The sequence below is a fragment of the Colius striatus genome, chromosome 3, assembly GCF_028858725.1.
Source record: "Colius striatus isolate bColStr4 chromosome 3, bColStr4.1.hap1, whole genome shotgun sequence".
Lineage (NCBI taxonomy): Eukaryota > Metazoa > Chordata > Aves > Coliiformes > Coliidae > Colius > Colius striatus.
In genome coordinates this window covers 35,419,940-35,437,653 of record NC_084761.1, presented here as the reverse complement: position 1 = coordinate 35,437,653, position 17,714 = coordinate 35,419,940, and the positions used below count along the sequence as shown (strand labels likewise).

The window sequence follows — 17,714 nt, the reverse complement described above, 5'->3', positions numbered from 1 at the left end:
CAGGCCACAAAGCTGCTGCTCACATGTACATGACATGAGAATCGTAGGAGTGTCAAATGAAAACTAATCAATTACATGTCATTTGCAGATGTATGTGTCACAATAATAAAGATCTGAGAGATTAGACAGCAATACTGCAATTTTACTTTACAAGAAAGCTGAATTCCTTAAAAGTAAATAGACTTCAGTCCTTTTAATTCATCAGGATTTATTTTTATAGTAGCAGCATTAATGCAATACAGATTATCAAACTATGTATGTTTTATTAGAAGGCCATATTTACTTCAGTCACTCGCTAAACATTACTAAAACAGCAGTAGAAAGGAATATGAATCTGTTCTTTAACATTATGAATATTCCCAACTCATTGCACTTCCCTACAGAAAGCAGAAGCTTTTCTGTTGAGTCTTTTCCTAGAGCACATCAAAAAAGTATACAGGCAATTGCTTTTGACAGTATCATAACTGAAACTGTGCATTAAATCTTTACTCAAATTTTAGTTCTTCCTTCCCTTCTCTCCTGAGCCAGTGTCTTCTCACAGTCAACACTGCATTGCACTCTCAAGAAGAAGACTGGGCTTTTAATAGTGAAAACAAATCAGGTATTTAAACAGGAAAACCACTGTTAAACTCTGTGAAATTAAGTGAACATCTTCTAAAAACACGTTCAAAGACACTTTACACTTCTGGTGTTTTCTGTTTTCCATTTCTGTAAAGTAAAACCAGACCTTAATTCAGGAAAAGTACAAAACCAAATTACTAATGATCAATAAACACATTTTTATTATTAAAAACAATATGTACTCAAAACCTAAGCCTTTGAAATATAGCATTCATTGCTTTAATTTCAACAGTACAAAGATTTCACCCTGTATGTCAGTGAGAAAAAAGTCTGCTAACTTCAGAAATTACAGTAACTCCTGTACATGGCAGAGGCCAAAGAATTGTATCTAGCTATCTCATGATCAAGCTTAGTAACCTGTTTTTGATTATGCCCATCTGATGCTGGACCAAAGTGTAACTTCCAATCAGAGACAGATATCAACAGATGATAAAAGTAATGGAAAATCAGTTGGCTGCTAATTAACACACTCACAGACAATGCACATATATATCTTCACTTTATTAGGCTTTATTTTCAGGTATAACCCATGTAATATGCATTAGTAATAATTACAGTATCTCATATCTAGTTTTTGTCCTGTGTAAAGGTATTTAAACAATCTCATTTATAAATTTAACACTAAATCTTTTACTGTAAGGGTTTTTGCAGTTTTGAAATCATGCACCTGTTTTATAAATTTGTTACAATTTCCCAGAGGTCTTTCTGAAGAACATACATCAGATCTGAACACATAATGTTTTGTTATGGTCCCATAACTGAAATGTTGAGAGTTAATTCCATCACTTTTTCCAACTTATCAATCACCTGTTTGTGAATCCAAGGACAGAACCTTTTTGCCACGGCTTTAAATCAATAGCTTCTGATGAGCTGATTGCCCACTGTCAGTAACAGACTCAGCAGACTCACTGTTTTTAAGAATGTAGCTATGGGCTACATTTTTCCTCTAAAATTTCCTGTAAATTTATTTCTCAATGCAACCAAGCTTATTTTATTTGAATAGACACAGCTTAGTACATGACCAGAACTCCTATATAACTGCCATTGTCGTTATTTGCAGTTCCTCCTAATTTTGTCCCATACATAAATATATCATCAATAATTTGCACTTATCTTTCTAAATACTGCTACTCTATCAGCATTCCTTCAGTTTCTCCATACTTCTTCAGCATACAAAAAGATGTCTTAAAAATTAACATTGCAAGCCATACAACCCCATGACCAGAGAACTTTTTTAGGACAAGTTAGATGGCTTTACATTATTCAAAATATTCCCCTTGCAACAGATCTACCCGTGAAGAATTCTGCTAGATCCCACTGATTATAAATCCTGCATTGAATTTCATAGCTAAGTTTTGGTTTTTTTTTTTTTTTCCAAAACCTGTAACATTCATTGACTGCTATTTCCTCTTTTTTACCACATTCCTTTTTCCCATATTTTGCTTTGTGGAGTCAGTAAAGATCCTAAGATACTGGAGATTAAAAGATCTTCAAAGTTTTGACATGATTTCTTTATTAAAGAATGTGTTAAGGACATTGCTGGAATTGAATCAGCTTTAAGGTTTTACCTCCAAATTCAAGGGCTTCCTAACACTCATAGTCTCATATTTTTACTGTTTCTCTTTTCTCACTTCTCTTTACCTCCAACACCGTTCTCCAGTGAGTGGCATTGTCAGGTTTCCCACTTCTATAGAAAGGCTGACTGTCACATTGGACTGACAGGTCCTTTCAAAGAGGAGCTCCAGAAACTTCCTATTCTCCTTTTCTACCACACAAATTCTAAGGAGCTCTTACATTATAAAACAGAGAATATATAATTTCTTTTAAAGCTCACTTATACCATCCTTTGAGCCCAGTTTGTTGTTCTTGGTGCCTTCATTTTCTTTCCCTAAAGCTGTCTATTCCCCTCCCCTTTCTCTCCCATTGCAGTCTTACATTTTTGTGCCAAAGAGTGCCAGAACATATGAAGGACACAAGGGTTCTCAGTATAAAAGCAGTAAGTCTGTGTGACATCTCATAAATTTTTGTCAACACTCCAGCCATCAACTCTTCACCTTTCCTTCTTTATATTAGTGGAAAGTCTTTGAGTGCCTCTGGCCTTCAGTTTGGCACTGTGGTTCAACCCCAGTCAGTAGCTAAGCACCATGCAGCCCCTTGTTCACTCCTGCCCACTGCCAGTAGGATGTGGAAGAGAATCAGAAGAAAAGTAAAACTTATGGGTTGAGATAAGAACAGTTTAACAACAAAAATGTAATGAAATAAAATAAAATATAATAATAAAAATCCATTATCATAATAGTAAAGAAAAGCAATATAGCAAAAAGAGAGAGAAATAAAACACAAAAAAAGACAAGCAATGCCCAATGTAATTTCTCCCCATCACCTGACTAATGTCCAAGCAGCAACCCACTCCTCTCAGCCAACTCCCCCCAGTTTCTATACCGGGCATAATGTTCTATGGTATGGAATGGCCCTTTAGCCAGTTTGGGTCAGCTGTCCTGGCCATGCTCCCTCCCAGCTTCTTGTGCAGCTGCATGGCAGAGTCTGGAGAAACTTAGAAATCCTTCATTCAAGGTAAGAGCTAATTAACAATAACTAAAACAGCAGTGTATTATCAATATCATTCACATACTAAATCCGAAACATAGCACTGTACCAGCTACTAGGAAGAAAATTAACTATCCCAGACAAAACTGCTTCTATGATCCATCCCTTCATCCTACACAAACAGGTGTAAGATCCAATTTTACTCTCAGAGTTCAAAATGATTTCACATTTTCTCTACCTTTTGCATGCTATTTATTTTTTTTGACTGCCGAGATACTTTTAAACTGTCATCTAAATTCTCTTATTGTTTCACTGTTCTAACCACAAGACGCATCCAAGCCTTACGGCTTTCACTGTCCCTCTGTCACAGATGCCCATGCTTCATCTTTACGGCTGTTAACAATTCAGACCAGCCCTATCTAGAAAATAAGCTTAGGTTAATCCTGATCAAATATCCTTCCACCTTCCACACTCCAACCCGCCCCACACACACCTTATGTCACCCTTTCTCATATTGAAATATCTCCACAAGGTAAGAAAGGACCTATATAGACTAAGACATCATCTAGCTGCTCTCTAGTAAATACATAACCCTCCATTCCTTTTCTTTTTTGTCTGGATGAGTCTCAGATATTAAAGGCTCTCAAGACCCCCCATATCAGAAATCCAATCTCAGTTTCTACCTAACTGAGCATGACATGTCTCTCAGTTGCCTTTTTTTTCTCTTTTTTCCATCTGGCTAGTCTAAGAATATTTTTCGTTAGCATTTAAAGCTGAAAAAACCCTGAAATACTTCAGCAGTGTCAATAATCAGATCCTCACTTTACTCCAGAATTCTAAATAAGAAAAAACACTTGTAATGAAACTACAAAAAACAGAGACATAACACTATCAGTTACTTGGTTGAGTGACAGTTTTCTTCCAAATTCAGTTTAAGTGAACTAAAGAATTACATATTTTACTATTAAAAGAAAGACTAACAACATTACAACCAACATCTATAGCTTAAGGGCAGACAGAGGATGGAAACAGTTTCTGAAAGCAAATGTTTCTGGAGTAAATGAGGAATATATGACGGTTTATATTGAGATACACAGAACAGGCAAAATAGAACTGTCACACATGTTGTAAGTATTCTTCAGATACACAAATTATGGCAAAGCAAGATGATAAAAGATATGTTGCATTCCACTTTGACAGTAACACAGGTCTAGTCACAGACAAAGAGTGATGGGGAGAATTACTGAGAAGAGTAAATTAAAGATGCTTCAAAATCCCTATTACCACCTTCAAGTCTGACATTTTCTGCATCATGACATGGGGAAGAAGCAGTTGCACTGCTGTGCAGACACTCATACTCCCCCATCAGCATCACAGCTGCATCCAGCTCCAAGATAACAGACACTCATTCACCATAAATAGCTAACTTCCCACAATAATACAGAAGTTTAACCAAGTAGAAAGCAGCTTTCCTCTTAATGTTAATTTATGGGTATGCACTGTGTTTTCAACTTAAGAGGAATTGCATATATTAGGGCCAGAAAAGAAATATGAGCATCTTAAATGTCTGAAAAACATAACCAAAGATAAGTTGTATCATGCAGTTAGTAAAACTTGAAGTGATCCCATGATACAAAGGACCAAACACTCTGGAAAAGATTCAGCTATTCCTGGAGAGCTAGAAGTAACTCTAGTGGAGAGATTTATGTGATAGTCAGAGTGACCAGAGGACCCTGCTATCAAGAACAGCCTTTCCTAGATGCAGGGTTGCAACCATGCCTTCTATAAGAGCATAACTAGCTGGCTAGATGAGGGGAGAGCAGCAGATGTCATCTACCTTGATTTCAACAAGGTTTTTGACACTGCCTCCCATTACATCCTCATAGAAAAGCTCAGTGTGAGTTGGATAAGTGGACAGTGAGATGGATCAAGAACTGGCTGAATGAAAGAGCCCACAGAGTGGTGATCAACAGAGCCGAATCAAGTTGGGGGCCTGTGGCCAGTGGAGTTCCACAGGTATCAGTTCTGGGGCCAGTCTTGTTCAACATCTTCATCAACGACCTGGATGAAGGGACAGAGTGTACCCTCAGCAAATTCACTGATGACACCAAACTGGGAGAACTGGCTGATTCACCAGAAGGCTGTGTTGCCATTCAGTGGGCTCTCAACCAGCTTGAGAGCTGGACAGAGAGGAACCTCATGAGATTCAACAAGGACAAGTGCAGACATCTGCACCTCAGGAGGAACAACCCCATGCACCAGTACAGGCTGGGGACTGAACTGCTGAAGAGCAGCTGTGCAGAGAGAGACCTGGGAGTCCCGATTGATAATAAACTAAACACGAGCCAGCAATGTGCCCTTATGGCCAAGAAGGCCAATGGCATCCTGGGATGCATCAAGAAGAGTGTGGCCAGCAGGTTGAGGGAGGTTCTGCTCTCCCTCTACTCTGCCCTGGTGAGGCCTCATCTGGAGTCCTGTGTCCAGTTCTGGGCTAAGAGGGACAGAGAAATTCTGGAGAGAGTTCTGGGCAGGACCTCAAAATGATCAGGGACTGGAGCATCTTTCTTACGAGGAAAGGCTGTTGGAACTTGGGCTCTTTAGCCTGGAAAAGAGGAGACTGAGGGTAGATCTCATTAATACTTACAAGCATTTGAAAGGTGTGTGTGTGTTAAGGGGACAGGGCAACACTTTTTTCCGTAGTGACCAGTGATAAGACTAGGGGTAATGGACAAAAGCTGGAACACAAAGTTCCACTTAAACTTAAGGAAAAATTTCTTTAAGGGTGACAGAGCATTGGTACAGGCTGCCCAGGGAGCCTGTGGGGATCATTGAGTCTCCTTCTCTGGAGGTTTTCAAAACCCACCTGGACACATTCCTGCGTGACCTGATCTAGGCGAACCTGTTGTAGCAGAATGGTTGGACTATGTGATCTTTAAAGGTCTCTTCCAACCCCTACCATTAAGATCCTTTGTTCACTATTTACAGTACAAATCATCCTGCAGTAATCACAGAAAGCATCAGGTGAACTCAGACCGTCTTCTACTTCTTCAAATTGTTAAAGTTTTCTGAATTGATGAAGCCATCTGCTTCTGAGTAAATTAGGAAACTGTGTAGTTTTGTTTATTACACCACTGAAACTGGTCAACAGAATTGTTATTACCTCCAGACTACAGAAAATCTGCTTTTCAAACACATAGGTTTCCAAACTAAGCTGAAATCACACAAAAGCAAGCTAATAATGATCTATTATTTGGTTAAAAATAATCATAGAGAATGCTAAAACTAAATCAGAGAGTTATTTCATTGTTCCCAAATAGTGAGTACTTTAGAGGTCAGATTCCTGTAAATACTCAGAAAAATAGCTTTATATTACTGCATTTCATTATCAAAAAGCATCTATTATTCTCATTGTGTAGCAAATTGTATACACTGCAATATTGCCTTCGTATGCAGCTAGTTCTTACATCAATTTAGACATCCTAGATTCATATACCCTAAACCCCACAGAGCTTCCATGAAGCAAATGGGCAGTACACAGCCCACACATCCATGAATTTCACGCTGTCTTTCAAAATGCACGCAGTAAGCAGTAGATCTCTACACTATCTATTTTTTTCTCTCAGACAAAATAACACAACTAATTAGAGTTGACTACAGTTTTTTCCCAGATAAACACCAACTTTGATGTATTTTTCAAATGTGTGCATGTACAAGCATGTGTATCTTGGGTACAAAGTAGCTTTCTTGTAAAAAGATTGTTTTTCCCACATCCGTAATGATTCAGATACATCAGAAAAAGGAGGAAGATGCAGTAGATAATTTGCCTCAAGACTGACTGATGCAACTCAGAAAGGTGGGTGTCCGAGCTGGGGCTAGGAAAAGGAAAGAAAAGTGCTCACCTGCAAGTAACTTAGAGGCAAGTGGACCATGGCCCTGTCCTCTTCCTCCTTTTTGATACTTTTTTGCTCATTCTAAAATGTAAAGTTTAATTTTAAACAAGCATCTTTTGAGACATATGCTTAACCTTTAAAAGCAAGCAATTATTTCAATAAATATCTCTCTCACTGCAGGTCTTCTGTCAAAATTCAGGAGAAATACTGCTTGGACTATTTATTTAAGTCCAAAAAATCCCAAAGACACATATAATTCTAGGTGAGCCTTTCGCTGAGCAAGCTAAAAGTAAAATATGCAAAGAGTTCCAATTTATTACTAAAGCTGTCGAAAAACAGTTCAAGACAGTCACGGATACAAGGTTGGGCTGTTAATTTATATCACACAATTAAATTTTGAAACACAACAAAAATCAGATATAAGCATGCAAAAGGATTCCTCTTTCTATTTGTGTATACAGTGATAACAAGATAAGTATCTAAACTCAAAGATTACTAATTTTTCACCAGAGCTTGCTTGCCAGGAAAGCACACACAAACTTCAGCCTTACCAGATGCCACACATTAATTTCATGGCTGAAAAATGCAGTGATGAACTGAAACTACTTCCTGAAAATTCTGACACATAGAAAGATAAATGGACTGTCCCACAGCTTTCATAGGTTTTTTTGGTAGCACTGAGTGGGTTTCTGTAAGTCAACATTCACCTTAAACTCGGACCTGTATTGAAACCTACCAACAGCTCTAGTCTAATCAATGAGAATTAGAACAGCCCTTCAGGAACAGACTGCTCCAGCCTGAGTCTCTCACAGGATCACAAGTCCTGACAGCACACTTGCTCTCTTGGGCTCCTCTTTCCCCACAGGCTCCCAGGTCCTGCCAGGAACTTGCTGCAACATGGGCTTCACATGGAGTCACAGCCCCCTTCAGGCATCCACCTGCTCCAGAGTATGGTCCTCCACAGGCTGCCAGTGGATCTCTGCTCCCCGCTGGTCCTCCATGGACTCCAGTGGGACAGCTGCCTCACCGTGGTCTTCACCATAGATCACAGGGGAACCTTTCTTTCAGGGCCTAAATACCCTCTTCCCCCTCCTTCTCCACTGACCTTGGTGTCTGCAGAGACATTCTCATGTTCCCGCTCTCTGTTGCTGCTGCAGTTTAGCAACTGTGCAGCAACTTCTTCCACTTCCCAAATACATGATTCACAGAGGTGTTACCTCAGTCACTAATTGGCCAGGCCTTGGTCAGCTGTGGGTCCATCTTAGAAGTGACTGGTCCCAGCCCTATCAGCTACAGAGGAAGCTTCTGGCAGATCTTTGTTTAAAGCAGCCACCCCTCTAGCCCCATCCCCACTACCAAAACCTGGCCCACACAAAAATACTACATGCTATTCCAGGTTGCCTTTTCTTCTCTGTTGTGTTGGTAAATTCAGCCACTGAGCAGCTGGAAAATTCCTCAATAAGGGTTCTTCCACTCCAAAAGGCAAAGTGTTAAAAAATACGTCTTCTGTGTGGTCAAACAGATATCACGTTGTTGTCTCTTGCCATTTCGCTTACATCCCTTCCAATTACTTCCTATGACTTAATAAGAGAAGTTTCTTACTAATAATTTTACAACCCATGGTGGTACTTGGATAATGACAAGGCTTAACAGCTCTCACACTGTGTATGTGAGGGGCGTCTCCTAAGAAATCCACTCTGAAACACTTTTAGTATGCTGCTGGCACTTGGCTATGTCTCCTGAGATTTTAATCACTTCTCCCCTTCTGCCGTAACAGTAACTTCTTCAACAGAGAGACGGAAGAAGCAGGACTCCTATGGTTTTTCAATAAGACAACTGAAAAAAAGTTAAGCAGCCCTTGAGGAAGTTTTATCAACTGCTTTAACTGGTGATACATTTGTCCTAATCTCCCAGATGATTAAAAGATGGCAATTAGGAAGACAAATTTTGTTACTTCAATGTAGTTAGGTTAACATTTTCTTCCAGGCCAGGATTCTTCAAATAGTATCCATGCCTTTGACACTCTGAGGTTAGATGTCTCTAAGTGTAATTTTTCTTTTCAACACATCTGGTGAGGGCTCAGGGTTGGACTCAGCTGCACTGTGGAAGAGCGGCTGTGGAGATAGGTCAAGTGGGCTGTGCAGAACACAGGCAGCACCAAGCAGTGTTAATGCCCAGAGAGACAGAAGTAGATGCACCCATCATCAGTAAATTTACACTCATTACAGAACAATAGAAACTCACTTTCTCAGTGTTAAAACCAAACTTGCCAGGCATCGTGCACCTTATTGCTTTCCTATTCCCACTAACATGGTATCTGAGACTAATTTGCTTGGCCCCATAATGTAGTCTTAGATGAGACTGTAATCCTAACCAAGCTAGTCCCAACCCTATTAATTCTTTGTGATGCCCTCTAACTACTCCTTCAATCTCTTGCTGTTGGTTCAGCAAGTTGCAAGTACAGCTGGGGGAGGGGGGAAAGAAGTAATAGTAACGTAATTCATATTGCACTAAGTGCAACTTTCCAAAGAAGAAACAGAAAAGAGAAAAAAAGAAGAGCAAACAGGACAAAGATTTGCAGAAGCCAATGGGAGAACAAAAATACCTTTTTTTCTGACAAAGCACTAACAGAGTGGGAGCAAAACAGGAAGAGGAATCATATTTTCTAACTTGTGTATCAGCCTTTCATAAAGTTGACCATCTTCACTCTTCAAGAGCTTCTCTCTGTCTTTGTCACCAATGAAGGGAAGCAAGAGCACCCCATGTGAGGTGCTCTAATACCTTATTCAGTGAAATGCACACTTTCATTGATAAAAAACCAGAAGAGCTGAACAGCTTCAAGTCTTTGTTTTACTTACACTCTTTGTGTACTGAGTGAGAGTGTTTATTTTCAACCAAGGGAGGCTGGCCAGGCAACAGCTGGCATGTAGCAAAGATACGTCAGTGACTTCCATGCTTTGGATTAATGGCTTTTAGCATGCCAAATTGGCTTTCTTACAGTATTATGTGCCCTTGCATGTCTGTGTGCAGAAGGTAAGGACTTAAAGAGATGCAGGATTATTACAGGAGATCAGAGATTTTTACTAATGTCTGGCCTCAAGGAAAGACTGACCCTGTCTCTCGAACTCCCCATTCCTCCTTTAAATTCAGATTTTAGTTTTAAGTCAACTCAAATTCCCTTTCCCTACACCCCTGACTCTTGTGTGTGTGTGTGTGCACATGTAGATGTGTTTACATTGAACATTTCTGCAGCCTCTAGGTTTCAAATATTGAAAGTGGACAAGCACTAGTAACGATACTAAAGCAATTCTTACACCAACCACGAAGATTTGACACACATCTGAAAAGAAGTAAAAATTGTGAGATGTTTACTACATTAATATGGTTAAATTTTATTTCAGATAGCTGTGCAGCAAGTTGGATGCAGTAAGTAGATTACTCAGAGGTTTAACAATAGTCACAAAATGCACACTGAGTATACAAAGCAGGGACTAAAATGATTCCTTACTTCCCACAAAAATCAGTACCTTTTATGGGCCCAAAGTCTTCCGAGCAGAGTCTGATTATCTGATAGGAAAATGGGACCCTATACATATCAACTATTATCTAAGAATAAGATTCACCTTTACTGGCAGTAGCTTAAATAGACTACTTCTTTGTACAGCACTCATCCTACTCAGAGCCATCAGGTAGAAAAGGCTGTGACAGATCTCACAGTATTGCAGGAACTCTTCTTGCAGCAAGGTGAAATACAGACTGTCTTAAATTTTACATGGCAAACTGTATCATCCTGATATTCCCCTCGCAACTAATATCAGTGCACCTATTTTGTAACAGCATAGCTGTATGTTCTGCTCAGCTGTTAACAATAGCTTTGTAAGCAAGTGTGGCAAGCCCTTATGGCTTTTTGATATGCCTATGTAGCTGCTTTTCTTTCCATTTCCCCTACTATGTGCCAGGTTACAGAAACACTTCCAAGCAGCAGATTCAGAAATAGAAAAAGTTCAAGGCCAGGTTTCACACCTGCAACCTTACAGCTCTGGGCTGTTCCAGCCCTGAAGACCAGTCTCCAAGACTTCCCCTAACATCCATATTTTATGTTCAGTAATATCAAATTAACTTTATAATTTTTTACTTATTTGCTTGGGGCAGGAAGGAATGTGAGGAGGAGGGAGAGAAAATACTGTATAGGAGCTACATAATCCTTATATGTATATGACATTTTACTTTGATGAAGTGATTTATTTGAAGGCCATAGCAGCTCACGCAAATTAACTTATCAACCAGTTTAAGACATTCACTCCAATTCCCACAACGAAAGAACCTCAAAGAGCTATTCCTGTTTAACATCAATGTATTCATACTTCAGCCTTCCTAAATACTTCAGAAGGGAATGTCAGCATGAAGTTTTAAAAGGTTAAGTATTAATTCTGATTTTTATTTCTTCTAGAATTCTACACAAGAATCTGTTTTCTAAACCACTATAAATATAATATTTAGTTTACAGCAGCAGCAGAAAGCTATCACAAACAGCCCATATACCTCCTGAGTTCCACAGCAGAGATATAGGAGACAAACACTTTAGAAACAAACCAGGGAAGGCCCCCTACATAATACTAGTGTGCTGCATCCATCTATGAGTCAAAGAGAAAGTTTAACACCTAGAGGGTATTCAAACAGAAAAAGGCATCCATGAGCATTGTGGCTTAAGAAGTATATTTTGGTTTGTTTAGACAACACATTGTTCTATAGTTAGACAAAAGGCCACACAAGACCCATTTTTTGACTCCAGATGTGATTCATACAGCTTATACTGAGTCTGCGTTCATCTTGGATGGACTACATTATACTGTCTATCTTACATGGGATCTTTCTTGCCATGTAGCAGTCCTACAAAACAGTTTAATAACCTCTAAGTCTCTGTCACAGAAAAAGATTAAACTAAACAAAACAAAACACCTCTCTCTTTTGCTACAAGAAAAGCATATAAAAATTAAAATAAAATTGGGAGGAGAGAAAACTGTTACTCTGCATTGCCCTCTAGAAAAAAAACAGAAACAGAACTCTCTTCTGAGATATTCTGACTGTCCAAAATGGAAAATAAAGACCCAACGACGCTTTAAAAGAACAGGATAAATAAGTCCCTATTCTAGCTAGTAGTCTTTCTCTGCATGGAGAGACAGAGAGAGAATGCAAAGTTGTTTGTACATAGCTGAGACTGTAAGCCATAGGAGTTGCTGCATTGCTACTTAATTCACGTTAAAATTCACTCAGACAGGAGCAGGAGGGGGGTGGGGGAGAATGAAACATAAAAAAGCTATTTCAGAAACAACAATCAAATCCCATGTCTTCATTTCAGAAGGCAAGAAAGCTCTGGAAATGATCCTAATGGAAATTTCAGGCAAATCTGCATTTTGCTGAGGCAAGAACTTCACAGGTTTAGGCCACGTATGAAAGTAGTTCAGGGTTCTCCGTTAAGTCTAGTTCTACTTGAAATACCAAGACATTGAAAAACTTCAGGTTAAAATTTAGCAACTGGCTTACCACAGAGGAAAGAAGTTAAAAGAAAAAACAGACAGTATCATCTGTGATTTAAGTTTGTCTTTCAGGAAATGAAGATCCCCACAGTAGTAAATATAATACTTGAATTGTTTGCAAACAGGTTTAATCATCTAATTGTCATGTACAAGGAAAACCTATGCACTATCAGAACTCAGAACAGCTAATTACTAGAAGGTAAAATAAAGATTTTTATCAAACAGTGTGTGTGTGTGTTCTTCAGCTATTATATCCATCAATATTTATGTCACAGCCCTTTCTGGGTGGTTGCTGCATACATTTTGTGTGCAGTCAAGAAGCTTCCTGACTGCAAACGTGCTTCTAAAAAGAAAACCTGGCCTGAAAACTGCATTTCCAATTCAAGCAGTAGATTCTGAAGCCTGTTAACTCCCTGGAGTAGCTGATAGTTAAAGACTTGTTTCCGCTTTTCTAACAATTTCCTGGTTTGCATAACAATTATAAAATAAGCACACTCAAGAAGTTTTCCAGCACAGGGAGGTTTTTGTCTGCAACATACTTATAGTTTCAAGGCACAGAAAGTATTTATCTATAAATTACAATAACTTTAGAGATATATATGTCTACAAATATAAATATGTATTAGCTACTTGGTTTCCAACAAGATTATGATAATTTTGCAACATCCAGGAAATACAAAACTCTGGCTTATGCCTGGTGCTTAACTCATGCCATTGTGAATAAAGAGGGGGGAGGGAAGGGCTTTAATGTTTAATTTCCTGTTAAAAACATACACAGGATAAAATCTTCCAAAGAGCAGTTATAAAACATGCATGTTTTAGCCAAGAAACTAGGTAAATATGGAATGAAGCCCAGGCTCACTTTTATTCCTTCCCCTCCTTTCCAATGAACAAAGTAACTGAAGGCCACGATGTGTACTTATAGTCACTCAGCTCTACTTGGTGACTAGATAATTAGTCAGCCTTGCTAATTTATGCACCTTGTATTCATTGGGGCAGTTCTTCAGACAATGCAATGACGCAGTTAGGCTCAAGGTACTATATCGCCACATATACTGCACATGTGCCAAACAAGAACTGTACCAACTACTGAATGCCTTACTGACATAACTGTCTGTTGAAACGCAAATGAGTATTAGCACACAGCACCTACCAACAGCCAGTTTTGAGCAACAACAGACTCCAAGTACCACTACCTACAGTAGCGCCTGGAGACATTACAGAGGATATTGTTTTTAGATAATATTTTATAATATAATATTCTTTTCAGGTCCCATTGAAACTCAGTGCCATACATCCTGGAAGTGTGACTTCACCTGCAGCAGTTCAGGCTTTCTCATAGTTCTACTATGCACGATGACATATTAGGTTATTCTGCAATTCACCACACTAGAACTCCCAGACAAGTACCAATACAGTCCTAGTTTTTCTCTTTGTTGAGGTGCCTAAATCAGACAAAAATATGGGTGGTATTCAAGAGAAACAACACTTATAACAGTTTCTAACTAACACTGTATTTTTTTATCTTACAGTAAAAATAAGCCATAAATACTTTCTGTCTACTGTTTTAGGGTCACAGTCAGATCCTCGGTGCACACCTTGCAGCATAGGACTGGAGAAAGTGAGACACTTCTTGCAGCCTGCTGGGATTCATGTTCCAAATTACACACAAACAACTCTGAGTGAGTTCAAATTTTTTTCTGTTTTTCAAATAAGGATGCATTTACTATTGTAGATATAGCTCAAGAATCTTCTTAGCTTTTAGTAGTATATTATTCAAATTAATACAGCTTAAGGTTTTTAAGTAGATGCTCCTTAAATAACTTCTAGTCAAGACATTTAGATTCACATTTGATGAAAGAAAAGAAAGGCACAAAGATCACGTATCTGGTGAATTAAATCTGATGGCAGGCAGGCTGAACCTCTTTCAGACTCTTTGTAAAACTGTCTTTGAGACCATAAGCAGTCTTGAGTTTATATCTAAAACCTGCACTTAAAAACTGTTGTAGGCATTTGTGCCCTTTCCTTCAGAAATGAACCACTGTTAACCACTGATTTAATGACAGTTCACCAGTGAATCTCATACTATTGAGTGAGATCAAAATCTTCCCATTTATTTTCACTTTCTGATCACTGGACTTCGTGTTCTGATCCTACGATTCTCCATGTGAAACAACAACTGACTAACAACACTACGAGAGAGAAGTGGAATAGAGTGGAGAAAATCTGTAACACAAAATGAGCCCTAACTTGCCTTCTCAGTACTGTACGTACCTCCAAGCAATGAAATTTCAAGAAAATGATTATGTTTCTGGCCAACACTCAGAATATTTTAGATGTTATACACCCTTTGCCTCACTGTATGTTGCTCCTGCAGACTCCACGCAAAAGCAAAGTTGGGGGTTTTTTTTTGCTTCTCAACAGTATGGTAAGTTTCAAGTATTTACTGCTAGCTACATCAAGACATTAAAGATTCAAGTGAAGTAGTAGTATTCTTTAGCATAGTGGTGACCTGAGCCTTTAATCCAGATGAATTTAACTGTAGAGTGCATTAGCTCTTCCCATAAAGGATTTGCTTTCATTTTAGTTCTCTCTCCATTTATCTTATGGCTGTGTAATCTTCAGAAGAGGTCAAAAAGATTTCCCCAAAGAAACAGAAGTTGCTTCTGTTTTAGAGGGGAAAAGCATATTTAAGACAGTTCGTTCTACTTTTCAACATATGGCACAGGACAGTACTTTCTATGCTTTCCCACCTCTGTACTCTTCTTGCTTCTTTACAGGTTCCAAAGCAATTAAACAAGCACACAAATGAAACACAAAATGAAACCACCTGCTAAAGATAGAATACACAGCCCGTCTGCTGCTAAAACTGAAATTACTACTAACATCTTACCATCATCCAGCTCAAGACAGAGATTGTAAACAGCCAGAGGCCTCTTAATACGTTGCCCTTGTCTTCTTGATTGCCTTGGTGGGGCATTTGGAGGAGATATCGACATAGAGATTGGCTCAGGGAAAGTCCCATCAGGCAGGGTTTTGAAAATCTGCAATCAAGAACACAAAGGGTGTTAATTATTTATCAGGAAGAGCAACCTGTGTAATGCAACTGTAAACCATTATCAAACAACATTTGTTTTGGACTTCATTCAAAGCAAGCAGGAGCCAAAAATCCATTACTTCAAGTTTGGGAGTATGCCGTGGGTTCTTAATGAGAGCTTTAAAAATAAATAAATAAATATAATATAATATGAAAATAAGCAAGAGCACTGTCTACACATTAACTAAGCTGCAAATCACTTAATCCAAAGAAAAGATATTTGCAGCCATGCTTGCCAGCTAGGATGGAAAGGGAAAAACGAGATACTAACTTTATGAGCCAGTAACCAAAAAGCTTTCTAGTTTTAGCTAAGGCCTATAATTTTGCCAGAATACCCATTTTAATTTCAAAACCTGTGATATCATTATAATATTGCCTATTTTAATTTTAGAAAAAACATACTTTTGAAGAGAGCAAAGGGAAAATTTTGAAGGGAGGGATTAGTGAGAGATACCATAGTAACAGACCATGTGATTATTTTTTCAACTATTGCATATTGAGTCAAATTTATATTAAATTATGATATCCATAAAGACATGTATAAAAAGGATCGCGTTTCCTGTCATGATTTTATCCTTTGAAACATGACCATTAGTATATCTCCACTCCATACAAAACACATCTCATTTCTTTCTGGATTAACCAGTAATGCAGATTTGCCCAACCTGATCCCATTTCTACTTTAACTGTCACATACAGGGTATGTTCTAAAGATGCTGATTTACCTCCAGAAAATTATTAGTATGCTGACATACAATTTAACAGCTGCCTCTTACAAGTGATCACAGGAGATTCACACAAGCAAATTAGCTTCATACGTACTTCATCAAAGACAAAACAGCAGAATGGCAGCTGTACAAGAAAAGTCCTGTGTCTATGACACCTTACAGCAATGCAACATGTCAGTATAACAAGATATAATGAAATATTATAAGGTGGTTTTTTTACCCTGCAAATTTGCATTGCCACATATCTGTATAGCAAATACTATAAAGAGGAGAACTCAATGAATCTTCAAAGGAGAAGCTTTACGTTTACTGCATGAATTTCTACTTCATAAAAAGAGGCACCACAGATAACACATTTTTTATTATTATTACAGCACATGGCAGGTGCAGCATGAAGCTAAAAGCCAGTCAGGCTACTCTACAGGTGAGAAAAATGCCATAGCATCCTGTGGCAAGGTACTCCAGACATCATGTTAAAAGTATAAGAAACTCTACATGCCATCATATCCTAGCCTGTTAATCTTGAATATTAACACATGTAGGAATAAGATCACCCAAGAACCCACATATACACTGGCTTATAGCCACTTAAGCATAACTTTCATACTGGCAGGTAGAAGACTGCTGGTACAAAATAATCAGAAACACCATTTTCCAGGAAAACTGTGAAAGAATGATCACATTGCCAAAACTGGGCAGCAGTGGGCTGGAAAGCCTATACATGGTGTGCAAAGGAAAGCTCCAGTGAAAATCTTACTGTTCTTCCCAATAAGTGAATATTGCTGTGGGGGAGGTAGAGTGATGTAATTTGAACTTCCCCATACCACTGCCAAGAAAACTGCTTTCCATTCCTTCACATGCCTATGAACAAGGGATTACGAGACATGAAATCATGCAAGGGACCCTCTAAAACCAATGTGTTTATGTAGAAGAAAGAAAATAGTCCAACATTTTTCTCCCCAGTACAGACACGGCAGCACTCTCAGACAGTGATAAAGCTCTAATTGTGCCCAGAGTGTTAAAGCCATTTCTTAAAACATGATGCAATATATAATAATGAAATTGAAGGTGCACCTACATGGCATTTGGCTAACAGTACCACACTGCCCCCTTATGTGTAAAAGAGAAGGCTAGATTGAGTAGTTTTAGGGATAAATATTTGCTTCTGAAAAATTCTAAAGTACCAAAACTTTAAATGCCATCTTTTCCATGGACTAAGTGTTGCATTTGGGCTCCCTGGCAAACAACTCTCTGCCAAGAGGTTTCAGCTTGTTGTTTACTATGTCACATTCTG

General features: G+C 38.6%; 1 protein-coding gene across 1 annotated transcript in view; it reads right to left on the bottom strand.

Annotated features, from left to right (window-relative positions):
* The window catches only part of ARHGAP10 (Rho GTPase activating protein 10), a 153,419-nt gene that overhangs the window by 28,533 nt on the left and 107,172 nt on the right, over positions 1 to 17,714 (bottom strand). Inside the window, exon 19 of the mRNA XM_061993254.1 lies at positions 15,489 to 15,639. Within this exon, the coding sequence (XP_061849238.1) occupies positions 15,489 to 15,639 (151 nt within the window). The remainder of the gene's footprint in view (positions 1 to 15,488; positions 15,640 to 17,714) is intronic.